The 25,591-nt window shown below is 40.9% G+C and overlaps 1 protein-coding gene across 5 annotated transcripts in view; it reads right to left on the bottom strand.

Moving 5' to 3' along the window:
• Positions 1–25,591, bottom strand: part of LOC122557720 (BTB/POZ domain-containing protein 10) — a 92,201-nt gene that overhangs the window by 6,201 nt on the left and 60,409 nt on the right. For all 5 annotated transcript variants that reach the window (XM_087996401.1, XM_087996403.1, XM_087996402.1 and 2 more), the window contains 3 exons: positions 25,004–25,106; positions 17,958–18,078; positions 15,723–15,920 (listed from right to left, as the gene is read on the bottom strand). In XM_087996401.1, coding sequence (XP_087852527.1) covers positions 15,723–15,920; positions 17,958–18,078; positions 25,004–25,106 — 422 coding nt within the window. The remainder of the gene's footprint in view (positions 1–15,722; positions 15,921–17,957; positions 18,079–25,003; positions 25,107–25,591) is intronic.

Genomic DNA, 25,591 nt, shown 5'->3' with positions numbered 1-25,591 from the left:
GAAAAAGGAAAGGAGCAGTCACCTTACTGGGAGACAGGTTTTGGAAAGGTGCAACAGGAACAGGGTTGTCGTCATGGGTGACTTGAACTTCCCTAATATTGATTGGAATCTCCGTAGTGCTAATGGTTTGGATGGAGCAGATTTTGTCACGTGTCCCCAGGAAGGATTCCTGACTCAATATGTAGAGGGGAGACCATACCGGATTTAGTGCTTGGCAACAAACCAGGTCAGGTGTCAGAACTCTGGGCCGGACAGCATTTCAGTAATAGTGATCACAACACCCTGACTTTTACTATAGTCATGGAAAGGGATAGGAGCAGACGGTATGGGAAAGTATTTAATTGGAATAGGGGGAAATTACAATGCTATTAGGCAAGAACTGTAGAGCTTAAATTGGGAACATATATTCTCAGGGAAAGACAGAAATATGGAGGCTGGTTAGTAAGCACTTGCTGCAAGATAGATTTGTCCCACTGAGGCAAGGAAGGGATGGTAGGGTGATGGAACTTTGGGAATAGGGAGATAGGGATAGGGAACAGCTAGTCAAGAGGAAGAAGGAAGCTTATTTAAGGATGAGGAAGCAAGGATCAAACAGGCCTCTACAGGGGAGCCAGGAAGGAAGTGAAGAATGGATTTAGGAGAGCTAGAAGGGGGCATGAAAAAGCCTTGGCGGGTAGGCTTATGGAAAACCCCAAGAAATTCTACACTTATATGAGAAACAACAGGATGGCCAGAGTGACGGTAGGGCTGATCAGGGATAGTGGAGGGAACTTGTGCCTGGAGTCAGAGGTGGTGGGGAGGTCCTTAATGAATACTGTCCTTCACTATTCACTACTGGGAGGGATTTTGTCATTTGAGGACAATGTGAAACAGACTGATACGCTAGATGTTAAGGAGGAGGATTTCCTGGAAATTTTGAAAAACAAGGAAAAATATGTCCCCTGGGTCAGATGGGATATACTCAAAGTTACTACGGGACGGGAGGGAAGTGATTGCTGCACCTTTGGCGATGATCATTGCGCCTCACTGTCCACTGTAGTACTAGTGGATTGGAGGGTGGCAAATGCTATTCCCCTGTTCAATGGAATAGGGATAACCCTGGGAATTACAGACCAGTCTTACGTCGGTGTTGGGCAAATTAGAGGATTCTGACAGACAGGATTTATGATTATTTGGAAAAGCATATTTTGATTAGAGATAGTCAACATGGCTTTGAGAAGGGCAGTCATGCCTGACAAGCCTTACTGAATTCTTTGAGCATGTGATAAAACACATTGATGAAGGTAGAGTAGTGGATGTGGTGTACATGAATTTTAGCAAGGCATTTGATAAGATTCTCCATGATTAGCTCATTTATAAAAAGTGAGGAGGCATGGGATATAGGGAAATTTGGCTGCCGAGATACAGAATCGGCTGGCGCACAGAAGACAGAGGGTGGTAGTAAATGGAAAGTATTCAGTTTCAAGCTTGGTGACTAGTGATGTTCCGCAGGAATCTGTCTGGGACCTATGCTCTTTGTGACTTTTACAAATGACTCGGATGAGGAAGTGGAAGGGTGGGTTAGTGAGTTTGCCAATGACATGAAGGTTGGTGGAGTTGTGGATAGATTAGAGAACTGTTGTAGGTTGCAACGGGACATTGACAGGATGCAGAGCTGGGCTGAGAATTGGCAGATGGAGTTCAACCTGGAAAAGTATGAAGTCATTCATTTTGGATGTTTGAAATTGAATGCAGATTACAGGGTTCAAGGCAGGATTCTTGGCAGAGAAACAGGGATTTTGGGGTCCATGTCCATAGATCCCTCAAAGTTGCCACCCAAGTTGATAGAGTTGTTAAGGCGGTGTATGGTGTGTTGGTTTTTATTAGCGGGGGATTGAGTTTAAAAGCCACAAGGTTATGCTGCAGCTCTATAAAGCTGCAGATTAGGCCACACTTGGAATGTTGTGTTCAGTTCTGGTCACCTCATCATAGGAAAGTTGTGGAAGCGTTACAGAGAGCAGGTCTTATAAAGAAAGGTTGAGGAGTTAGTGCTTTTCTCATTGGAGCGAAGGAGGATGAGAGGTGACTTGATAGAGGTGTACAAGATGATGAGGCATAGGTAGAGTGGATAGCCTTTTCCCAGGGCAGTAACGACTATTATAAGAGGGTGTAATTTTAAGGTGATTGGAGGAAGATTATGGGGCGATTTCAGATGTAGGTTCTTTACAGAGTGTGGTAGATGCGTGGAATGCACTGCCAGCAGCAGTAGTAGAGTCAGCAACAGTAACAATACTCAAAAAAGTGGTTAATTTCACACAAATTGATTTTGGACATCTCAATGTTAATGAAGGCATATTTTGTTTTATTTTTATGTGTAATTAAAATCCTATTAGTAAACAGGAGTTTGAATATTGCATTATTCTTAAATCAAGATAACGGAAATAGTTTACAAAGCATCATTAAGTCAAATTAACTCAAAATGCGATTTCTTCATTGGGTTTTCACAGTGCTGGGGAGTAAGCAAGATGTTATAGCTAGTGTTTTACTGTTAAATAAACAGATGTAGAATACACAGAATTACAGGCAATTTACAGAATAGAAACAGGAAATTTGATCCATTTAATCCAGACTAGCGTTTACTTTCCCTCAAACCTCCATTCCATCCTACTTCCTCTAACTTTATTACCATCGTGGAGATGAACAGAGAGACCTGTGTCCAGGTGTATAAATCCCTGAAAGTTGCCACCCAGATTGATAGTGTTGTTAAGAAGGCACACTGTGTGCTGGCGTTTATTGGTTGGAGGATTGAGTTTCGGAGCCATGAGATTATGCTTCAGCTGTACAAGACACTGGTAAGGCAGCACCTGAAGTATTGTGTGCAGTTCTGGTTACTGCATTATAGGAAGGAAGTGGAGGCTTTGGAAAGGGTTCAGGGGAGATTTACTAGGATGTTGCCTGGTATGGCAGGAAGATCTTATGGGGAAAGAGTGAGGGAAGGCTGTTTTTGTTGGAGAGAAGAAGATTGAGAGGTGACTTAAGCGAGATGTATAAGATAATTAGAGGGTTAGATAGGGTGGACAGTGAGAGCCTTTCTCCTCGGATGGTGAAGGCTAACATGAGGAGACATAGGTTTAGGACAGATAATAGGGGTAGTTTCTTTACACAGAATAATAGGGGTGTGGAACGGCCTGCCTGCAACCATAGTAGACTCGCCGACATTAAGGGCATTGGACATACATATGGATAATAATGAAATGGTGTGGGTTAGATGGGCATCAGATTAATTTTGCAGATCGGCACAACATAGAGGGCTGAAGGGCCTGCACTGTGCTGTAACGTTTTATGTTCTATAACCCTCTCTTCACTTACCTAGGGTTCCTTACACTAAAACAGTAACTTTTCTTCAAAAGTACTCTGTTGGCTTTAAAGTGCTCTCAAATATTCATTGGCCACAAAAGCACAACAGAAATGTCGATTTGGATTTCTTTTAAATATACGGAAGCCATCTGCCTCAACCAGCCCTTGTGAAAGCAAGTTTCACATCCTTACCACTTTGTGAGACTGTATGCATCTTATATGTGTGACTTCACATTCTGCTCTTCCACATAAGTGGAAATTTCAGTTTCCTTGCTGCAAACATACCAGAAATTCCTGATACCAGCACTTGAGATAGTCTTTGTACTTGATAGTAAATGCATCCTCTGGGTATTGGAACTTCAGGATGGTAGACATATGGGATCCTTACTTATTGAATGGGAAGCATCTGTTGGATTAAATATTCTCTATTCTGCTCTCACCACCCATTTTTCCATAAAGTACAAGGAGCACAAGGGTAGTTACCCAAGTCTTCGCCACCTCAGCCAAAAATGTTCCTTCAGATAGGGGTGATAGGTCAGTCCGTAATAAGAAAAGGTGGAAATGTGTTAATGGTATCAGATTTTAATTCACCCTGTCCACGCTGTTGGCAAGAAACACCGAACAAAATTCCCAAACTTTCCTAGCTCAGAAGCATTGAGATGTTTCCTATGCAGTTACTGGGCAGGACAGGAGCATTTGAAGATGATCAAGGTGGTAGCAAATAGGAATGTTTAAGTAGTAAGGGACAGTATAGTCAGGGCATAGACATAGTTCTGTAGTTGAGGGCAAATATCCAGTTGATTGTATTGTCTGCCCAGTGCTAGAGTTGAAGACATCTACTTTGGGATGGAGAGGAATTTACAGCAGGGAAAACAAAACAACTGTGGATGCTGGAAATCTGAAACAAAAAGGAAACGGGTGGGAAAAACTCAGCACGTATAGCAGCATCTGTGAAGAGAAATGAGAGTTAACATTTCAAGTCCAGTTCTGAAGGATCAATGGATCCAAAATGTTAACTCTGCTTTTTCTTCACAGATGCTGCCAGACCTGCTAAGTTGTTCCAGCAGTTTCTGTCTTTGAACATGCAGTGGGGGTTAGAGGATGATCCAGATGATCACATGATACCAACCTCATAGGTGACTCAAAGGGATCATGCTTGGAAATTAGGAGCAGAATTTGAAAAGGAAAGATCATTCCCTGAGCAACAAGCAAATTGGCAGAGAGTAAATAAAACTCAAGAATTGACTGCATGTCTCAACAACTGGTACAGGAGAAATAGCTTTTAATTTGTGGAATACTGGCAATAGGTTTGGGGCAAGTAGGAGCTGTACACAGCTGGGATGGTCTTCATCTGAATTATGCTGGGACCAGTGCCCTGACAAGATATGTGGGCGGTACGGTGGCACAGTAGTTAGCACTGCTGCCTCACAGCGCCAGAGACCCGGGTTCAATTCCCACCTCAGGCGACTGACTGTGTGGAGTTTGCACGTTCTCCCGTGTCTGTGTGGGTTTCCTCCGGGTGCTCTGGTTTCCTCCCACAGTCCAAAGGTGTGCAGGTCAGGTGAATTGGCCAAGCTAAATTACCCGTAGGGTTAGGTAAGGGGTAAATGTAGGGGTATGGGTGGGTTGCGCTTCGGCAGGTCGGTATGGACTTGATGAGCCGAAGGGCCTGTTTCCACACTGTAATGTAATCTAATCTTAGTAATCTAATAACTAGGGGAGTAGAGAGAACTTTAAATAACCTGTATGGTTGACTGGCCATGGTGTGGTCTGTGTGCGGTCACACACAACAGCTTGAGTGCGTTGGTGCACACGTGTGTATATCTGTCTGCCTATTCGTGCACACCTATATGTTTGTGTGAGGAATGGAATCACATGAGGGGAGAGGAGACTACATGTAAAGGAAATTACACGATAATAGAACAGGGTAGTAATTTACTTAAGCATAACTAGAGAAGGGTCAAAACATAAACATAACAGCACCAGATAAAGTTACTGATTGAAAAAATGGTGAAAGACAAAATTAAAGACACTAAAGTATCTGAATGCAACATGGCATTTGTAACAAAATGGATTAATTGTTAGCACAAATAGAAATTAAACACAGAAAAATGCAAAATAGCAGGAGCAATCCTTCAAGTCTGCTCCACCATTCATTATGATCATGGTTAATCATCCAACTTAATAAACTGTTCCTGCTTTTCCTCCATATCCTTTAGCCCCAAGTGGTATACCCAACATCATCTTGAAGTTTTGGCCTCAACTGTTTTCTGTGGTAGCAAATTCCACAGGTTCACCACTTTTTGGGTGAAGAGATTTCTCATCTAATTTCTAAATGGTTTACTCCGTATCCTCAGTGTGATCCCTGGATCTGGAAGAATAACATAATTCTGGCAATGATGACAGCATCCTTGGCAAGTAATGGCATTGAATCTATGACTTTGTGCTCTTAATAGCACCACAGTTTAAGCATCTGAGTTAACTGGCCATCATAAAATATTTAGAATTATTACAATGCTATTTGTAATTTTATTTTATTTTTATGGAGTATGGGTGCCACTGGCAAGGCCAACATTTAGTACCCATCCTGAATAGTCCTTATTATGACTGTCTTGCCGGGCCACGAGTGAACCAAATGAATTTTTCCTAAGAAATAATAGTTGCTATTACCATTATTTGATGACCATCATGACTACAGCTTTCAATTAACAGAGGGGTCAGGAAGTTATAGAACCATAAAATCCATACAGTGTGAACCAGCCCACGGAATCCACACCGACCCTTCAAAGAGCAAGCCGCCCAGACCCACCCCCACTCGTTCCCCCTGTAACCCTGCATTTCCCATGGCCAATCCACCTAACCTGCATATCTTTGGACAGTGGAAGAAAACTGGAGCATCTGGAAGAAACCCACCCAGACAAAGGGAGAATGTACAAACTCCATATAGTTGCCAGAGGGTGAAATCAAACCTGGGTCCCTTGCGCCATGAGACAACAGCGCTAACCATGAGACTGCTGTGCCACTGGGTGGAGTAGTTCTGTTTTATTTAGAATGATAATTAGTATAGTAGCTCAAAATTCAAAGATGTAAAATCAGTTTGAGTCAAGAAAAGAAATGGAACAGGTACTAATTCCATAGGCTCGCCATTACCTAGGTGAAGATTGCTATCCTAAATGGCCTATCCTTTATCCTTTGTGTGCACCCAATGGTTTTGGACTCTCCTATCATTAAAAAGTGCATCCTTCCTGCAACTACCCAGTCTAGTCCTGTCAGAATTCTATAGATTTCTAGGAGATTTCCCACTATTCTTCTAAACTCTAGTGAATGTAGTCCTAATGGATCCAGTCTCTCTCTCTATTTCAGTCAGCCATTCCAGGAATCAGTCTGGCAAAGCTTCTTAAGCAAGAGTATTCTTCCTCAGATAAGGCAATCAAAACTGTACATAATACTCTTAATAGTTTTAATAGTCTTATCAATGCCCTGTACAGTTGAACTAAAGATATCCCTGTTCTTGCACTCAAATCCTCTCACTGTGAAGAACAACATACCATTTACCTTCCTCAATGCCTGCCACACCTGCATACTTGTTTTTAGCATCTGGTGTAGGAGATCACCCAGGCCTTGCTGCACTTTCTCCTTTCCCAATCCATCTCCATTAAGATAATAATCTGCCTGCTTATTTTTGCTATGAAAGTGGATAACCTCTCATTTATCCATATCATACTGCGTCTGCTTGTACTTGCTTGTACAGTATGAGCAAAACCAATGTAGTCTACAAAATCCCTTGCAAGGACTGCACAAAACACTACATAGGACAAACAGGAAGACAGCTAACGATCCGCATCCATGAACACCAACTAGCCACGAAATGACATGACCAGCTATCCTTATTAACCACACACACGCAGATGATAAGCAACATGAGTTCGACTGGGACAACACTACTATTATAGGACAAGCCAAACAGAGAACAGCCAGGGAATTCCTAGAGTCATGGCACTCATCCACAGATTCAATCAATAAGCACATCGACCTGGACCCAATATACCAGCCACTGCAGCGGACAGCTGGAACGGACAACCGGAAGCGGCAGATACAAATCACTATAAACCCCGGAGGAAACATCACAGAAGCACTTCACAGGAGGCTCCCAAGCACTGAGGATGTCACCTAGACAGGGGACGAAACGTCTGCAACACAAATTCCCAGCTCGGCGAACAGAACCACAATGAGCACCCAAGCTATAAATCTTCTCCCAAACCTTGTACCTGCCCACTTAATTTGTTCAAATTGTACTGAAGCTTCTCTGCATCCTCCTCACAGAATACCTTCCTACCCAGCTTTGTCTCATCTGCAAACTTGGAGATATGACAGTTTCATCTAAATCATTAATATATAGTGAATTTCTGGGGGTCAAAACACTGATTCCTGTGGACCTCAAGTCAATACTTGCTACTCACAAAAAGATGGGTGAAATTTAAAGAAGAACACTAGTTATCCAGAAGGTTGCTCAGTGATTGCCACGAATACTTCAGGGTATGATGCCATGCTTTATTTCTTTTATTTCATTTGTGCGATGCCAAATTACATGCAGCACAGGTAGTAATCTGGAGATTAATACCTTTGAGGCTGTATTTCTTAATTTTGAGGCGAGCTCCGCTTATTGAAGATGCAGTATCTCTTTCCTTATCCTGTGTCTTTGGTACCTATATGGATCAATCCATCCCCAACCCTAAGAAATAGACAATAGGTGCAGGAGTAGGCCATTCTGCCCTTCCAGCCTGCACCACCATTCAATATGATCATGGCTGATCATCCTTAATCAGTATCCTGTTCCTGCCTTATCTCCATAACCCTTGATTCCACAGTCCTTGAGAGCTCTACCCAACTCTTTCTTAAATGAATCCAGAGACTGGGCCTCCACTGCCCTCTTGGGCAGAGCATTCCACACACCCACCACTCTCTGGGTGAAGAAGTTTCTCCTCATCTCTGTCCTCAATGGTCTACCCCGTATTTTTAAGCTGTGTCCTCTGGTTCGGCACTCACCCATCAGCGGAAACATGTTTCCTGCCTCCAGAGTGTCCAATCCTTTAATAATCTTATATGTCTCAATCAGATCCCCTCTCAGTCTTCTAAACTCAAGGGTATACAAGCCCAGTTGCTCCAGTCTTTCAGTGTAAGGTAATCCCGCCATTCCAGGAATTGACCTCGTGAACCTACGCTGCACTCCCTCAATAGCCTGAATTCTTTCCTCAAATTTGGAGACCAGAACTGCACACAGTCCTCCAGGTGTGAACTCACCAGGGCCCTGTACAGCTGCCGAAGAACCTCTTTGCCTTCTATACTCAATCCCTCTTGTTATGAAGGCCAGCATGCTATTAGCCTTCTTCACTACCTGCTGTAGCTGCATGCTTACCTTCATTGACTGGTGTACAAGAACATCCAGATCTCTTTGTACTGCCCCTTTACCTAAATTGATTCCATTTACGTAGTAATCTGCCTTCCTGTTCTTGCCACCAAAGTGGATAACCATACATTTATCCACATTAAACTGCATCTGCTATGCATCTGACCACTCACTTAACTTGTCCAGGTCACCCTGTAATCTCCTAACATCCTCCTCACATTTCACCCTGCCACCCAGCTTAGTATCATCAGCAAATTTGCTAATGTTATTACTAACACCATCTTCTATATATCATTAACATATATTGTAAAAAGCTGCGGTCCCAGTACTGACCCCTACGGTACCCCACTGGTCACTGCCTGCCATTCTGAAATGGAGCCGTTTATCACCACTCTGTTTCCTATCAGCCAACCAACTTTCAATCCAAGTTAGTACTTTGCCCACATATACTGAACCCTGACACTGGGCAGGCATCACAGACTCCTGGACTCTCGTTATTTGCTTCAGAGAACATTTCAGTTTCAAATCTCCCTTTCTTTACAGTCCAGTATTAGGTAAAAATAAAGGAGATTGAAGGAAGAGACAAAATTCATGAAATTACAATCACTGGGGAAGAGGCATTGAGCAAACTGATAGAGCTGATAAGTCTCTGGGTCCTGGTGGACTTCATCTATGCATTAAAAGAGGTGGCTAAAATGTGGTAGTAGACGTGTTGGTGTTAGAAACCAAATATGACTGATGGAATTATATCCTTTACTATGTGAGGAACTGAACATAAAAGGAGGGATGTAATGCTTCAGTTATATAGGAAGTCGGCGTGACCACATCTTGAATACTGCGTGGAATTTTGATCCCCTTAACTTTGGAGGAATGTAAATGTGATGGACGCAGTCCAGAGAAGGTTTTCTTGATTCATATCTGGAATGAGGGGTTTCCCTCATGAAAAAGGATTGGACAGGCTTGACTTGTTTCCACTTAGAAAAGCAAGGGGTGATATGCTTGAAGTTGAAGTAGTGCTGAATTGTCTTGACAAGGTAGTTGTGGCAGACACTAAACTAGGGGACACTTTTAAATCAGGGTCATTGCTTTAAGACAAATGTGAGGGGAATTTTATTTCTCTCAGAGATGCACAACTGTGAAGGTTTGTAGCTCAGGTTGAGGTTTAGGGTGTAGGTTTGATATCCAGACGTTTCATTACCTGGCTAGGTAACATCAGTGGCGACCTCCAAGTGAAGCGAAGCTGTAGTCTCCTGCTTTCTATTTATATCTTTCTCCTGGATGGGGTTCCGGGGGTTTGTAATATCATTTCCTGTTCGTTTTGAGGGGTTGATAGATGGCACCTCGATCTATGTGCTTGTTTATGGCATTGTGGTTGGAGTGCCAGGCCTCTAGGAATTCTCGGGCATGTCTTTGCTTAGCCTGTCCCAGGATAGATGTCTTGTCTCAGTCGAAATGGTGGTTTTTTCCATCCGTGTGTAGAGCTATGAGGGAGAGGGGGTCGTGTCTTTTTGTGGCTAGCTGGTGTTCATGAATCCTGGTGGCTAACTTTCTTCCTGTTTGTCCTACGTAGTGTTTGTGGCAGTCCTTGCATGGAATTTTATAGATGACGTTGGTTTTGTCCATGGGTTGTACTGGGTCTTTTTGTTAGTTTTTGTTTGAGAGTGTTGGTGGGTTTGTGTGCTACTAGGATTCAGAGGGGTCTCAGTAGTCTGGCTGTCATTTCTGAAACTTCTTTGATATATGGTAAGGTGGTTAGGGTTTCTGGCTGTGTTTTGTCTGCTTGTTGTGGTTTGTTCTTGAGGAATCTGTGCAGTGTTTTTTGAGTAACCGTTCTTCTTGAATACGTCGTATAGGTGGTTCTCCTCTGTTTTTCGAAGTTCGTCTGTGCTGCAGTGTGTGGTGGCTCGTTGGAATAGTGTTCTGATACAGCTTCGTTTGTGTGTGTTGGGATGGTTGCTGGTGTAGTTGAGTATTTGGTCAGTGTTTGTCGGTTTTCTGTATACGCAGGTTTGTAATTCTTTGTCTTTTCTTTCTACTGTGACGTCCAGAAATGCGAATTTGTTATCAGTTTCTTCCTCCTTGGTGAACTTTATGCCTGTGAGGGTGTTGTTGATGATGTTAAATGTCTCTATCTTGTTTCGTTTTGTGATGACAAAGGTGTCATCTACGTAGCGAACCCAGATTTTTGGTTTGATGATTGGTAGGGCTGTTTGTTCTAGCCATTGCATTACTGCTGCTATAAATCCTGATAGCGGAGATCCCATGGGTGTGCCGTTGGTTTGTTTGTAGACTATGTTGTTGAAAGTGAAGTGGGTGGTGAGGCACAGGTCCACTAGCTCCATGATGTTTTCATTGGTAATGTGATTGATGGTGGTTGGTGTGTGAGAGATGGTCTGTTCTAAAAGTGTGGCGAGTGTTTCCTTTGCTAGGTCGATGTTGATGGAGGTGAACAGTGCTGTTACGTCGAATGAGATCATTGCTTCGTCTTCCTCTATTTTGGTGTTTTTGATGATTTTTAGGAATTCCTGGGTGGAGTGGATGGAATGCTGTGACTCCTCTACTAGGTACTTCAGTCTTGCGTGTAATTCTTTGGCCAGTCTGCAAGTTGGTGTTCCGGGTAGTGAGACTATAGGTCTGAGGGGGGCTCCTGGTTTATGGATTTTTGGTAGTCCGTAGAATCGTGGGGTGTTGGTCCCGTCGGGTTTCATTTTTTGGAATTCCGTCTTGTTTAATTGTCCGGAATTGTGTAATTTTCTTAGGAGATATGTAATTTTATTTCCTAGTTGTGGGGTCGGGTCTAGCGCCACCTTTTGGTAGGTGTTGGTGTCTGCGAGTAGTGCATTGGCTTTCTCTATGTAGTCCCTTCTGTTCAGGATGACTGCGATCCGACCTTTGTCTGCAGGTAATATAACGATGTTTTTGTCTTTTTTGAGGTTTTCTAGGGCTTTCTTTTCTTGTGTGTACAGTTTGTTTCCTTCCTTTTTTGGCTCAGAGTAGGTGCAACTGCTCCGAGAACTAATCAATGACGCTCTTCACAGACTCCGAAAATGCAACAGGGAAATTGCGTGCCAAAAACCGTTACTCAAACAAGCAACAAATCAAGAATGGACAGACGCGGTAGATCGAGCCATAAACACCAAACAACGACAAACACAGATAAAGAAAAATCGGGACCTGAAGAAAAAACTTGACAAACTCACAAAAAAAGACAAAAACCGATAACACAGGGGCATGGATAAAGAACTTATCAGACCGGACCCTATCAGACACAGAAGAAGCGGTACTAGTCAAAGGATTAAATTTCAATTACTGAGACGCTGACAAGAAGGATTTCCTAGCGGCATTAGAAACCACATTGAAGGACAACAAACTCACGGAATAAACAACAAACGATCAGACAGACAGTTGCACCTGCTCTGAGCCAAAAAAGGGAAGGAAACAAACTGTACACACAAGAAAAGAAAGCCCTAGAAAACCTCAAAAAAGATAAAAACAGTTATATTACCTGCAGACAAAGGTCGGCTCACAGTCATCCTGAACAGAAGGGACTACATAGAGAAAGCCAATGCACTACTCGCAGACACCAACACCTACCAAAAGGTGGCGCTAGACCCGACCCCACAACTAGGAAATAAAATTACATATCAGCTAAGAAAATTACACAATTCCGGACAATTAAACAAGACGGAATTCCAGAAAATGAAACCTGACGGGACCAACACCCCACGATTCTACGGACTACCAAAAATCCATAAACCAGGAGCCCCCCTCAGACCTATAGTCTCACTACCCAAAACACCAACTTACAGACTGGCCAAAGAATTACACGCAAGACTGAAGTACCTAGTAGAAGAGTCGCAGCACTCCATCCACTCCACCCAGGAATTCCTAAAAATCATCAAAAACACCAAAATAGAGGAAGACGAAGCAATGATCTCATTCGACGTAACAGCACTGTTCGACGTAACAGCGTGAATTGGCCACGCTAAATTGCCTGTAGTGTTAGGTGCAGAGGTAAGTGTACGGGAATGGGTCTGGGTGGGTGCGCTTCGGCAGGTCGGTGTGGACTTGTTGGGCCGAAGGGCCTGTTTCCACACTGTAAGTAATCTAATCTAAAAAAAAAACCTCCATCAACATCGACCTAGCAAAGGAAACACTCGCCACACTTTTAGAACAGACCATCTCACACACACCAACCACATTACCAATGAAAACATCATGAAGCTATGGACTTGTGCCTCACCACCCACTTCACTTTCAACAACATAGTCTACAAACAAACCAACGGCACACCCATGGGTTCTCCGCTATCAGGATTTATAGCAGAAGCAGTAATGCAAAGGCGAGAACAAATAGCCCTACCAATCATCAAACCAAAAATTTGGGTTCGCTACGTAGATGACACCTTTGTCATCCCAAAACGAAACAAGATAGAAGAGACATTTAACATCATCAACAACACCCTCACAGGCATAAAGTTCAAGGAGGAAGAAACTGACAACAAATTCGCATTTCTGGACGTCACAGTAGAAAGAAAAGACAAGGGAGAATTACAAACCTGCGTATACAGAAAACCGACAAACACTGACCAAATACTCAACTACACCAGCAACCATCCCAACACACACACACGAAGCTGTATCAGAACACTATTCCAACGAGCCACCACACACTGCAGCACAGACGAACTTCGAAAAACAGAGGAGAACCACCTATACGACGTATTCAAGAAGAACGGTTACTCAAAAAACACTGCACATATTCCTCAAGAACAAACCACAACAAGCAGACAAAACACAGCCAGAAACCTTAACCACCTTACCATATATCAAAGAAGTTTCAGAAATGACAGCCAGACTACTGAGACCCCTCTGAACCCTAGTAGCACACAAACCCACCAACACTCTCAAACAAAAACTAACAAACTTAAAAGACCCAGTACAACCCATGGACAAAACCAACGCCATCTATAAAATTCCATGCAAGGACTGCCACAAACACTACAGAGGACAAACAGGAAGAAAGTTAGCCACCCAGGATTCATGAACACCAGCTAGCCACAAAAAGACACGACCCCCTCTTCCTCATAGCCCTACACACGGATGGAAAAAGACATCATTTCAACTGAGACAAGACATCTATCCTGGGACAGGCTAAGCAAAGACATGCCAGAGAATTCCTAGAGGCCTGGCACTCCAACCACAATGCCATAAACAAGCACATAGATCTAGATGCCATCTATCAACCCCTCAGAAAACGAACAGGAAATGATATCACCACAAACTCCAGGAACCCCATCTAGGAAAGATATAAATAGAAAGCAGGAGACTACAGCTTCGCTTCACTTGGAGGTCGCCACTGATGATGTTACCTAGCCAGGTAATGAAACATCTGGATATCAAACCTACAGCTCAGCGAGCAAATCTACACCCTAGATGCACAACTTTAAAACATGCTGCCTTTGCAGGTGACCTTGGGGGTGCATTAAATATTTGTATGTCAAAGGTTGATCGATTCCCTAGCCTAACAGGAATCTAAGGTCATCATAGAGAGATGGAAATTCAGAATTTGGAATATAAACTAATCAGCCACAATCTCACTGAATATCAGGGCAGGGTTAAAGAGCCAAATATAAGTCAGGAATCTTTTATCCAAGATCTTGGGACCAATTTTTTTTTTTGGATAACAGATATTTTCGGTTATAGGTCCATTTAGATCTGTCCAAGTCCTTTGGGAATAAAAACCTTGTTTGGCCTGAATAGACCCAAAAGTGAATTTTTTTCCAAAGGGCTCAAACAGAACTATGGGCACAAAGCATTCAGGCCTTTTGAATAAAACTTCTCTTTTTGACAAATTCAGGTCAAGAGAAGTTGTTTTTTTAACCCCCCCCAAAGGCTCCAAATTCACTCTCTAGAGATCTGCTCAGGTTCTTAAGTTTTTAGGTCTTTTTAGTTTTTGGACATGTGGATAAACGATACTTGTAGCATACTTCAGTTCCTAATTCATTTATTCATGTGTTTCACAACAATCAGGTTGAATCAAGATTGACCAAAATTAGTAGTTTTAAAAAAATATGAATGTAGCATGTTCCAAAGCACATTATAGCCAAGAAAGTACTTTTAAAGTGCAATAATATAGGAAATATAGTACCCAATTTTCACATAGCAAGCTCTTACAAATATCAATGTGATAATGCCCAGATGATCTATGGTTTTCAGATGTTGGTTGAACAACTTCAGTCTTTGAGAGAATGCACTGAGATCTTCTACATACATCGGAGGTGGCTGATGGGGCTCCAATTTAATATTTCAACCGAAAGATAGCACCTCAAACAGTGCAGCACCAGAATGAAATGTTGGCTTAAATTTTGTGCTCAGATCTCTGGATTAGGACTTAAATGTACTGTCTGCAGAGGCAAAAACATTATCCCACTGAGCTGTTCTAACTAAAGAAAATTATAGATGATAAAATGCAAGCCATCTACACTGCAAGCCATCTACACAGATGGACAAAGCAACCCTAAGCCCAATAGATAGTTATGCCAACTTGACAGCAGTACTTGGCACCATTAGCTCTATATCACTGGAAACCCACAAGCAACTGTGGCAGATCAATGCTGTACTGATCTGCAATGCTTTAGTATTCCATTGTTCAAAAGAACAATAGAGCTTCTTCAATGAGATTGGCAATTTATACATATTCCAAACGAACATTAACTCCCTGCTAAGAACAAACTAGAACTTTAAAAACTTTCAAAGCAGCAAACAAAAACATAACATGAGAAAAGATATCCAAGAACTGAGAACTGAAAAAGATAAATGGCAGATGGGATCAGTAGAGAAATGTGAACAGAAGGCTTATGAAAAACACTGCCTCCAAACGTGCTTCTGAAGCTGTGCTATGCATTAAAAATTGCATGAATAAAGAAAAAGCCAAGATTAATGTAGTGGGATTACACAGCATCAAGCTGATAGCTTACTTTGCGAATACTCCTCTCCCATTTGGGGTGGATACTCCTCATCCCAGTCAACCACATCATCATCGGTTAATACTACGATGTGGCACTCTCGATCACCACTCTGGGCACTTGCCACCATCAGTGGAAGTATCATTTCCTCCAAGTAGGATTCAAACTGTTTGCGTGCGCCATCGTTGGAGAGTTCATGCATGAGAGCACCTTAAAATAAAAAGCCCATTTAATAATTGTTCTACTGGACAGCCAATGCAGAAGTGAATGAACAATCCCAGCTTTTTAACTCAAAACATATCAACCAGTCAAGTAATTATTCTTCAGTTTCAAAGACTGAAGGGCAAATACCTGTCCCTCACAGGTTTGAGAACAGGGAGATTATCGCTGTGTGCATCCTAGTTATTTCTGGCACAAGACAATTGGAACATCCTCCTCAACAGCAGGAAGAAGGGAAAAGATTGGCCTGCGAGTGGCTTGCACTAATCATGCTTTACTTGCCATTGCCATGTCCAATAAAGCCAACAGTAAAAGGTTTCATTCCTGTGCAGCATGCGGTTATTCATGGAGGCTTGCCTTCTCACTTTATCCCATGCTTGTACAGTGATTACCTTCAAGTTATACAGACCCAATTGCCTCTCTCTAATGGCGAGAAATGCCCCACGATCCTTTGTGAACTATGGCTAAGAATCTTGTCTTCTTGCCGCAACAAAAAAGTAATTGTTCCTTATGCTGTACATCTCTATGAATCTATGGCTTCACCTCTATCCCCCATTGCCATCCCACCCTGCATTCCCCAGTCCTGAATGGGGTAAAAGGCAGCTGCTTGTTTGCAAGAATAACTGTGCAGCCTTTTCAAGCTATCCAGGTCCACAGGTGTTTCAACAATTGATGCAAACAGATTTTACAATAGTTCAAAAGTACTCTAAAATGCTCTCCATTCAATTGGTCTATTAAGTCTTCTTCAATCCCTTCAAACAGAGCACTCCAGACCACAACCCAATGCATTAAACAAATTCTCATCTCACCTCTGGTTCTTCTGCTGATAAGACTTAAATCTGAATCCTTTGACAACAGACCATTTTGTCACAGTTCCTCCCTCCCTCAAGCCCTTCATACGTTTAATACATTGTCAGATGTCTTCTATATTTTCCCTGCTCTAAAGCAATAGCTATAATTGACACCGTCTGAGTTTTTGACATCTTTCTCAAGTGTGGCACTCAATTGGGTGTAACACTCCAACTGGGATCTGCTTCTTTATTCAACACTTCTTTGTACTTTTACACTCCATGCCTCTATTTATATCAAGCTTCCTAGCTGCTTTTTTTTTAAAAAAAAGAAAAGAAAAGCTCTCAGATGTTCTACTACCTTCAAATATTTGTGGGCTTTCTCCCCCTAGGTGTTTCTATTCCGACACTACCTCCAAAAATGTTACTGTTACTGCCTTTCTACATTCTATCAATTTTGAAATTGGGCTTTAGAACAGCATGCAAATAGGAATGAAAGTGGAGAGGAGATTGATAAAGGGAGATTTCAAATGAGGTTTTGGACATTCTTACCATAAGACCAATATTTACGATATTTGGTAGCCAAGGAAAATAATTATCACTGAATGGTTACAGGAGAAAAATTGCCCATGGAGTTCATCAGGTCCACAGTGCTTCTCTGCAACAGGAATTCAGCTCCTCACTTGCCAGCCCTGTCACCTTGTGAAATCTTTATCATGTGCTTATCCAATTCCCTTGTGAAGGCTACAGATAAATCTACCTCAAATCACAATAACAGACCTCCCCATTCCTGCACCCGCTTTCAAATTGTAACCTCTAGTTTACACTGCCTTGCCTCATTTTCCTAATAAAAGTATTGGGGCACTGACCATTAATAAAAGTAATATAGCATTTATAGTGTGAAACAAAGCAAGCATGTTACAAATTAATAAAATGTATTGTAAAAGCTATTAATTTTACAAAAATAAAAATCAAGGAACTTTGAAGGAGCCGAACACTTTTGAAGTTCAATTCAATTATTCATCACAATGCCAATTATCAATGCAATGGAGAAGGAGGGAAGGAGGTGGAATCACTGGAGACCTCTTCTGAAGAACCAGCGCAAGCGGATAGAACAAATGGCTGCCTTTTGTGCTGTTCGATGTTAGCAAATTATGCAGTCTACATTAAAAAATGATATTATTGAGCATCATGACTGAAAATACTTTAAGCTTTCCTGCGATACTGCTGACGTACTTACTGAGATCTCTGCATTTGATAGTACTGTAATCAAAAGAGATACAGAGGTAGTCACAAGCTTCTCTCAGTTCAGGTATTGAGATCCCATCAGGACAGCGGATTATGCCAGTCTTGTAGTAATCCTGAAAACAAATGTACAAATTTACAAACAGGAGCTAAAATGACAAAGTGAAACAAGGTGAATCAGTGCAGTAATGCCTGAAATGGCAAAAGAGATTTTGCTACTTGAAGCAACTATCAAACGATACACCAAAGAAACTACACAGGAGTACAAATGAAAGCTACTGTACTGAAAACTGCAGAAAGCAACATATCCAAGGTGCAGTTTCTAAGCAAAGTAAAGCTATTCGTCCCAGTCTTTTTTTTTTAGAAAAACTGTTTTATTCTGCGTGAAAGTCAAGACCAATTGTAGCTTTCAGATAGCGTGGGATTAGAGGGCAAAAGATAATTGAACCAAACTACTTCCCCTAAATTACATACTTTATTCCTATCTTGTATTAATGTGCTTAACTGATTTCAAACAAAGATAGATAGTGAGGGCTTTGAATAAATGAATGGGGTACAAGGCACAAGTTCAAAATTTGCAATGTCAAAACTCAAGAAATAGTTTGACCTGAAAGGGAAACGAAACAGACTTCTCAAGAGGCTCGTGGATCAGGCAAATACCTGGCAGATGTAATTTTACAGAAAAGTACAAGTCCTATAAACTTATCAACACAACAAGAAAGGGCAAAAATAAAATAAAGTTTACAATTCTGAAGGAGATGCAGGAACAGAGGGATCTGTGCACAGAACTTGTTGAAAGTGGCAGAGCATGTTGAGATAGGGGTTAGCAATACAAATTGAAAGCAGCTATATTTTTGACCTAATGGTATTTTTAATCAAAATTAGTGGTTGAGATTTGCAGAAACTATTCACTCAAAGATGTGATGCAGTTTAAACTAAACAAAATATAGATGGCTCTAGCTCTGGGCTGAGTCATATTAATTTCAGATAAACAATGACCAGGAAAACATTTTCTGACTCACAAAGAGTGTAAACGAGTTGATGCAAATACCAAGCATCTTTGAACAGCTCTGCTTTGGTTTGATATCAAGTCGGAATTTTTGGGAAGTTTTGTATTCGTGAAAACTCAGACATGATGTCTGAAAACAACAAGATAAAAGATTGGCAAATTCTAAAAAAAATGTGGATTCATTCTTAAAGGATCTCGAAAGCTGCAAAAGAAACAAAAATTGGTTTGTTGTTGACTAGCACAGAATTTGTTTCTTTTGAAATGCAATTGATTGGAATTCTCCAAGACAGTTTGTGAAAAGTCAAACTCATCAGGTTTAAATTGCTTTATTGTCCTCTGATCTTCAAAATATTGGCAACAGGTGATGAGGAAATACAGATTGAGAAGCTGATTTTTTGCAAGTAAGTCGCCAGCCTCCAACTTCCTCAGCTACGTTTTAGAGTTCATACTATGGGTGACGCAACAATTAGATGGCAAGAGGCACGTAACCTTGGCAGGTCTTTTTCCAGAGGAGCTGTCAATGATGGATAGCATTCCAACACGGGGGTTGGTAGCAAGACTGCAAATCAGGCCCATTATCATTGTTGTGCCATTTCCACCCCTCTAGAAATCGCAACTGGTAGGGAAGGGTGCAATGTGGAAGACTATGGCTGTTGTGCTAACCAACTATAAAATACAAGGCAGCAATGTGCAAAGATACTCCCCTTGGAAAAGTGATACATGTTGGGCTTGAGAAGTTCTTTTTGATGCAGTGTGAATAATGATCTGGAATTCATTGCCTACAAGAGAGTGATGGAAAAGAAGATAATCCATAATTTCAAAAGGAAATTGCAAAGGCACTAGATGGTTGGGCTATGAAAACAGAATAGGTAATGAGTGGTGAGGGTACAGCTCAGCAACATAGACAGAGCTAGAAATAATAGTCCACTTGGGGATTTGGAGCAGCTACAACACCGTTTTAAAAAGCAGAATCTCAAATGACAATTTCTCTATTTCTACCAAAGGTTAACAAGTGGCAAATTCCATTACAGAGTTGAATATCTGGCACAAACAGTGGTATTAGTGGGGACATTGGGAGAGGGTGGTTTTGAGTGGCAGGACTACATCTGTACTGGGAAAGAGAAGTCATTCCATTGGATTAAACCAGATGTGACAGACAGTTTGCTGAAAATAGGGTTTCAGTAAACAGGGTCGAACTCGGGAAAAATTAAATCTGAGAGAAATATAATTTTACAGAAGGGTTCCAGTCAGCCCATTGTGTCTGTACCAGCTTCTGAAACAGCCACCCTGCTAATCCCATTCTTCAGCCTCATCTCCGAAGCCCCTAAATTCATCACTTTCAAAAGAAGTTAAACTCTTTTGAAACTTCCTGCGGAATCTGCCTCCACCGCTCTCCTAAGCAGCACATTCACAATCCTAATAACTCTGAGGTAAGGAGTTTCTCCTCATCTCACTTTTAGCTCTCTTGCTGACAATCTTGAAATCGACTTCCTAGTTACTGACATGCCACCTAGTGGAAACAGAATATCATTCTTTACCCTGTCAAAATTTTTAATAACTCAGTAAGATCACCTCAATCTTCGAGAATAAGCCCAATCTTTCTGACCTTGCCTTGTATCTAAAAACCTTCATTCCTGATATCGTTCTCGCAAATCTTCTCTGCGCTCTCTCCATGACTTTAATATCCTTAAATAAAGTATCTAGAACTTAACTCAATGGTCCAAATGTGGTCTGATTAATGATTGATATAAGCATAGCATCACTTCCTTGTTTTTATACTCTACATCTCTATTTATAAACCCAAGGATTCTATAATCCTTCTCAACAACGGTTTCAAACTTGCTGTGCAATCTTCAGAGAATTATGCACTTGACCCCAAGGTCCCTCTGCACCTGTACTCGCCTCGGAGTTGTACCATTGAGCCTGTATTGTCTCTCCATGTTCCTTGTACCTTATTTCTTTTTAATGCAATTTATTTGCTGGGGACTGCCCATTTGGCCAATTTGTCAATGTCTCTCTGAAGATGCTCAGCGTCATCCTCACAATTCACTATTCTCCTTGGCTTAGCATCATTGACAAATTTAGAGATTTTGTCCACAACACTGATCTCCAAATTGTTTCCATAAATCAGAAAAGGTAAGGGCTCTAACACCAATCCCTCAGGAACATCAGTTTCAACTCTTCTTCAGTCAGAGATATCCATTTATATCTACCCTCAGTTTCCTATCTTTTAGCCAATTTCTAATCCATGCTGTCAAGGATTTATCAATCCCAAACTTTTTTAATTTGCAAAACAACCTGCCACGTGGCATTGTATCAAATGCCTTCTTAACGCCCAAATGTACAAGATCTACAGCACTATCCTCATCCATTGCCTGCGTCTCCCTATCGAAGAACACACTTAAAATTTGTCAAACGTGACCTGCCCTTGACAAAGCCATAGTCAATTGGACAGTGTTAACTCCTTTTTCTTTAAGTGTATATGTATCCTATCCCATATTATGGTCACCATCAGTTTTCCCATATTGATGACAAGCAAGTAACGGTACTTTATCTGCTTACCCAAAGCAACTATAACAAGATAGATAAATTAATGGCATTTTTGGGTTAAATGGGTTTGATTTATTACTAATTCGGATGTGTTGTTGCATGGTGATCAAGATTGAGAAATAAATACAAACCTTTTGAAAAGACAATAATTAAAAATGTGCTGAGGTGGGAGTACAGATATACTTAAAGACATTAATAGGAAAACACAGAAGATAAAGCTAACTATTTCCACTAGTTGGGGAACTATTTCTACGAGTTGTGGATTATAGAACTGGGGGCATAATCTGAGAATTAGTGCCAGACCACTCAGAAGAGGTGTTAAAAAGCACTTCTATACATAATGGGTTGGGTTGGGCAGGGCGGGGGGTGGAGGTGTCTGGAACTCTCTTGCACAAGGCAGCAGTGGGTGCTACATTAATTCTTAATTTTAAATCTGAGATAGATCATTTTTTTTGTTAAGCATTAAGGGAAATGGGTGAAAATTCAGGTATTTACATTAGGCCACAAATCAGCCATGATATCACAATAGCTTAACAGTCTTGAAAGGCCTAACCTTGTTCCGAAATTCCTATGAGCAAGACGACCAATCATAGATGTAGATAAGAAATAACAAGGGCCAGAAAACTCTGGTGACAGTAGTTTAAAGATCACTAACAGAAGCTGCATTATTAAACAGATTATTCAAGAAATAAGAGATAATAAACAAAAAATTCAAGGAGGATTTGAATCTTCAAAGAGACTCAATTAAATTGGCAGAACTAATTTGGGGGATGAGTTCATGGAACCAACCAGGGAACAGGCTATTTGAGATCTTACCTTGTGCAATTAGATCTAGTTAATTAGTATTTCAAAGCAAGGGATCCTCTGGGGAAGGATGATCTTAATATAATGAATTCACATTGAGTTTGAGAATGGCACAGTTATAACATATTATAGTTTTAAATAAAACCAATCATGTAGGAATGATGGGCAAATTAAAGATGATACATCTGAAGGATAGATTAAATTATACCGTGGCAGATAAGCAATGGTAAAAAATGTAATGAAATATTTAAATGAGTGTTGACAAATATACATTCAATCGTGAAATAAACTCTCCATAACAGATCTATCTGTAGCTAACTAAGAATGTTATAGATTACGAGGGAGTACAGATTTAAGGTGATTGGTAGAAGGACTAAAGAGATTTGGTAGAAGGATTAGAGGAGACATGAGCAGAAACATTTTCAACTGAGAGAGTGGTGGGTGTCTGGAGTTTGCTGCCCAGTTTAGGCAGAAACCTTCAACTCATTTAAGTGGAACCTGGATCTGCACCTGGAACTCGCTACTGACCAAGTGCTGCTAAGTGACATCGGAATGGGTATCTAATTTGTTCAGCTAGTGTAGATACGAGTTGAATTGCCTGTTTCTATGCTGCAACTTTTCAATGTTTCTATTAAAATAAATTCATAATATTGCCATGAGTAGTAAACTTGAGGAGTGGGAGAGTTTTAGAATCCAGAAGAGGATGACCTAATAAACAATATGGAGAAAATCTACTGTAGATCTCAGCATTTCGGTTGACCTTTGAAGCCTCAAAAGGATCTCAAAAACCAGAGGGTGACTTACACACAAAGTGTAAAGCCACCAGTGTGGGTGGTTGCCACTTTAAGGTATCGTTAACATGTGATGCAGGGTGGACAGGTCTTAAACTCCCACACTTCTTCATAACACTGCCCACATTGCCTTGATCCCTTGTACCCAGTGATAAAGTAATATATGGATTTGTGGGATGAAAAACTGATGATTACTAATGGATGCACAGAACAGCTGAATAAAGAGGGAGATTTACTTATACCAAGTACATCTAAAACCAACACTTTTGGCATTGAAAAAATTATGTTCTTACATCCTACGTCGATTTATGCAGAATGATATTTGACAGAAAACAAAAAAATATAAAACAGACTGTGACAGCACCAATGATAACCATAAAAAGGAATAGAACAGTACAAATAAATACGGATTCCTGAAAGACCAAAACAGGGCCGAGAGTGAGGCTGTTTCTCTGTTTGGATAATCTAAAACTAAAAAGTACACGCTAAGAATAAAGGTTCGGTCAGTTCTGACTTATGTAAGGAAACATTTCTCTCCTCAGAAGACTAGGAATCTTTGGAATTCTTTATTACAGACACCTGCAAGTGCACAGTTATTGGACAGGTTTAGGCAGAGATTGTTGGAATCTAACACATTTAAAATATGTAAAAGTTGGGCAGTTAAGTGGAGTTGAGATCAAAAATCAGGCCTGAATGATTGAGCAGCCATAACCTTATTTAATGGCAGAGACGGCTCAAGGGGCCATATAGCAAAATCTGCAAATTTGATTATGACCTGGAAATATACTGCCGTGCCTGTGCTTTCACTGGGTCAAAATGTTGGCACACACCACTTAAATCAAAAACTTACACCTCACTGACTGCAGGGAGTTAATGTCATGGCTCACCTTGTCAAGGGCTATCAGAGGATGGGGAATAAACCGGTCATGTCAATGATGTTCGCAACCAGAATAAATAGAACAAAATGTGCTTTCCAATGATAGCAGCCGTCAGTATCTATTAACTGCTATGATTATGTAGCTAAAGGAGGAATGGAAACCACAAAGTAAGAAAAATGCTCAAGACATAGCAGCATCCTATTGAGATGATTTATCAGGAAACTGAGGTAATATTCAGCAGGCAATTTCAAATTTGAACTAGGGAATTAACTGTCAGACCCCGTTTTCCAACATTCAAGTTCGCGATTTGGAAAGAAAAGGCACTTGACAAAGCAAATAAAGTAACAAAAATCGTATCCTGGATAACAGTTATATTTAGTTTTATCTCCACTCTCTTGCAAACAGAAATATTCTCTGCCTTACTCCAGTATTTTCTGGCATTGCATAAAATGGGTATGGGTACACAGGAAATGAGAACAAAGCAGATTAACAAATCAGTCATTAATTCCTTAAGAACATCACAGGTATCTCTTCTCTTTCAATGGGTCAGACTGAACAGAAGGAACTGCATTATTCAACCATAAGGTCAGCCCTGTGATAAAAACTACTCTTGAGCTTCTGTTGATCGCTGGGGAGCCTCCTGAACACAGGACCAAAATAAAGTTATGCAGAAAAGCTGTTAATAGATATTCCAGAAATCAACCCTTGGAATCCATTTTTGCTCACATCAGTATCTTGCTGACTGAAGGCTAGTTCAAAATTATTCTCAAAGTGGAGCATCACTAATGAATTAATAATTGCTCACAAGTTGACCGCGAGTTCAAATTGTTTGAAACACTTAGGTGATTGAAAAAACTGATTACTTGCATTGTATTCAATGTGCTTTAAATTAAGCTGTTAAGAGTAATGACCCAAATTTATTTTGCTACACATTCTCATGTAGAGCAGAACACTGGTTTGCTTCTTAAAAGACATTCACTGGGAGTTTGTTTCAATATTACGGACTTACCAAAATAGCTCGAAATACTGTGGAACTGATTCCTTCTGCCACCTCGTACTCTCCTTTTTCATTTGGACGTGTAAAATTGTGTTCTCTCCCCGATCCAAACATCCTGCAGGAACACAGAACATTGTGGTTAACAACATATTTATCAGCTGCTTCTAGACACCCTAATCATGTTAAAGGGAAAAGCATTACATGTTTTGAATTAGCAATGCCTGACAGATACTGACACTGGAGCTACTATCACATATTCAATGAATTAATTAAGCAGCAGAATCGAATCTGAAGGACAATATACCTTCTCAACTTTAAACAATTTAGGATTGGAAAGTTGAAGGAAGGCGAATAAAACATGAGGGGACATGTTTTTGAAATGAGGTAACACAAAAACGTAAGTGAATTGAATGAATGAATAAATAAATAATTGGATTATTAAATTCCCTGGACTAGTTAAGGTACATCCCAGAGTACTGAAAGATGTGGCTACAGAAATGGTGAATGCATTGATTGTTATCTTTCAAAATTTTACAAAATCTGAAAAGATTCCTGCAGACTGGAAAGTAAGAAATCTACTCATGAAGGGAGGAAGACAGA

Source organism: Chiloscyllium plagiosum, unplaced genomic scaffold (assembly GCF_037043375.1).
Source record: "Chiloscyllium plagiosum isolate Xiang-an unplaced genomic scaffold, Cpla_swu_hap1 HiC_scaffold_18, whole genome shotgun sequence".
NCBI classification, from domain to species: domain Eukaryota; kingdom Metazoa; phylum Chordata; class Chondrichthyes; order Orectolobiformes; family Hemiscylliidae; genus Chiloscyllium; species Chiloscyllium plagiosum.
This window is presented reverse-complemented; position numbering and strand designations above follow the sequence as displayed.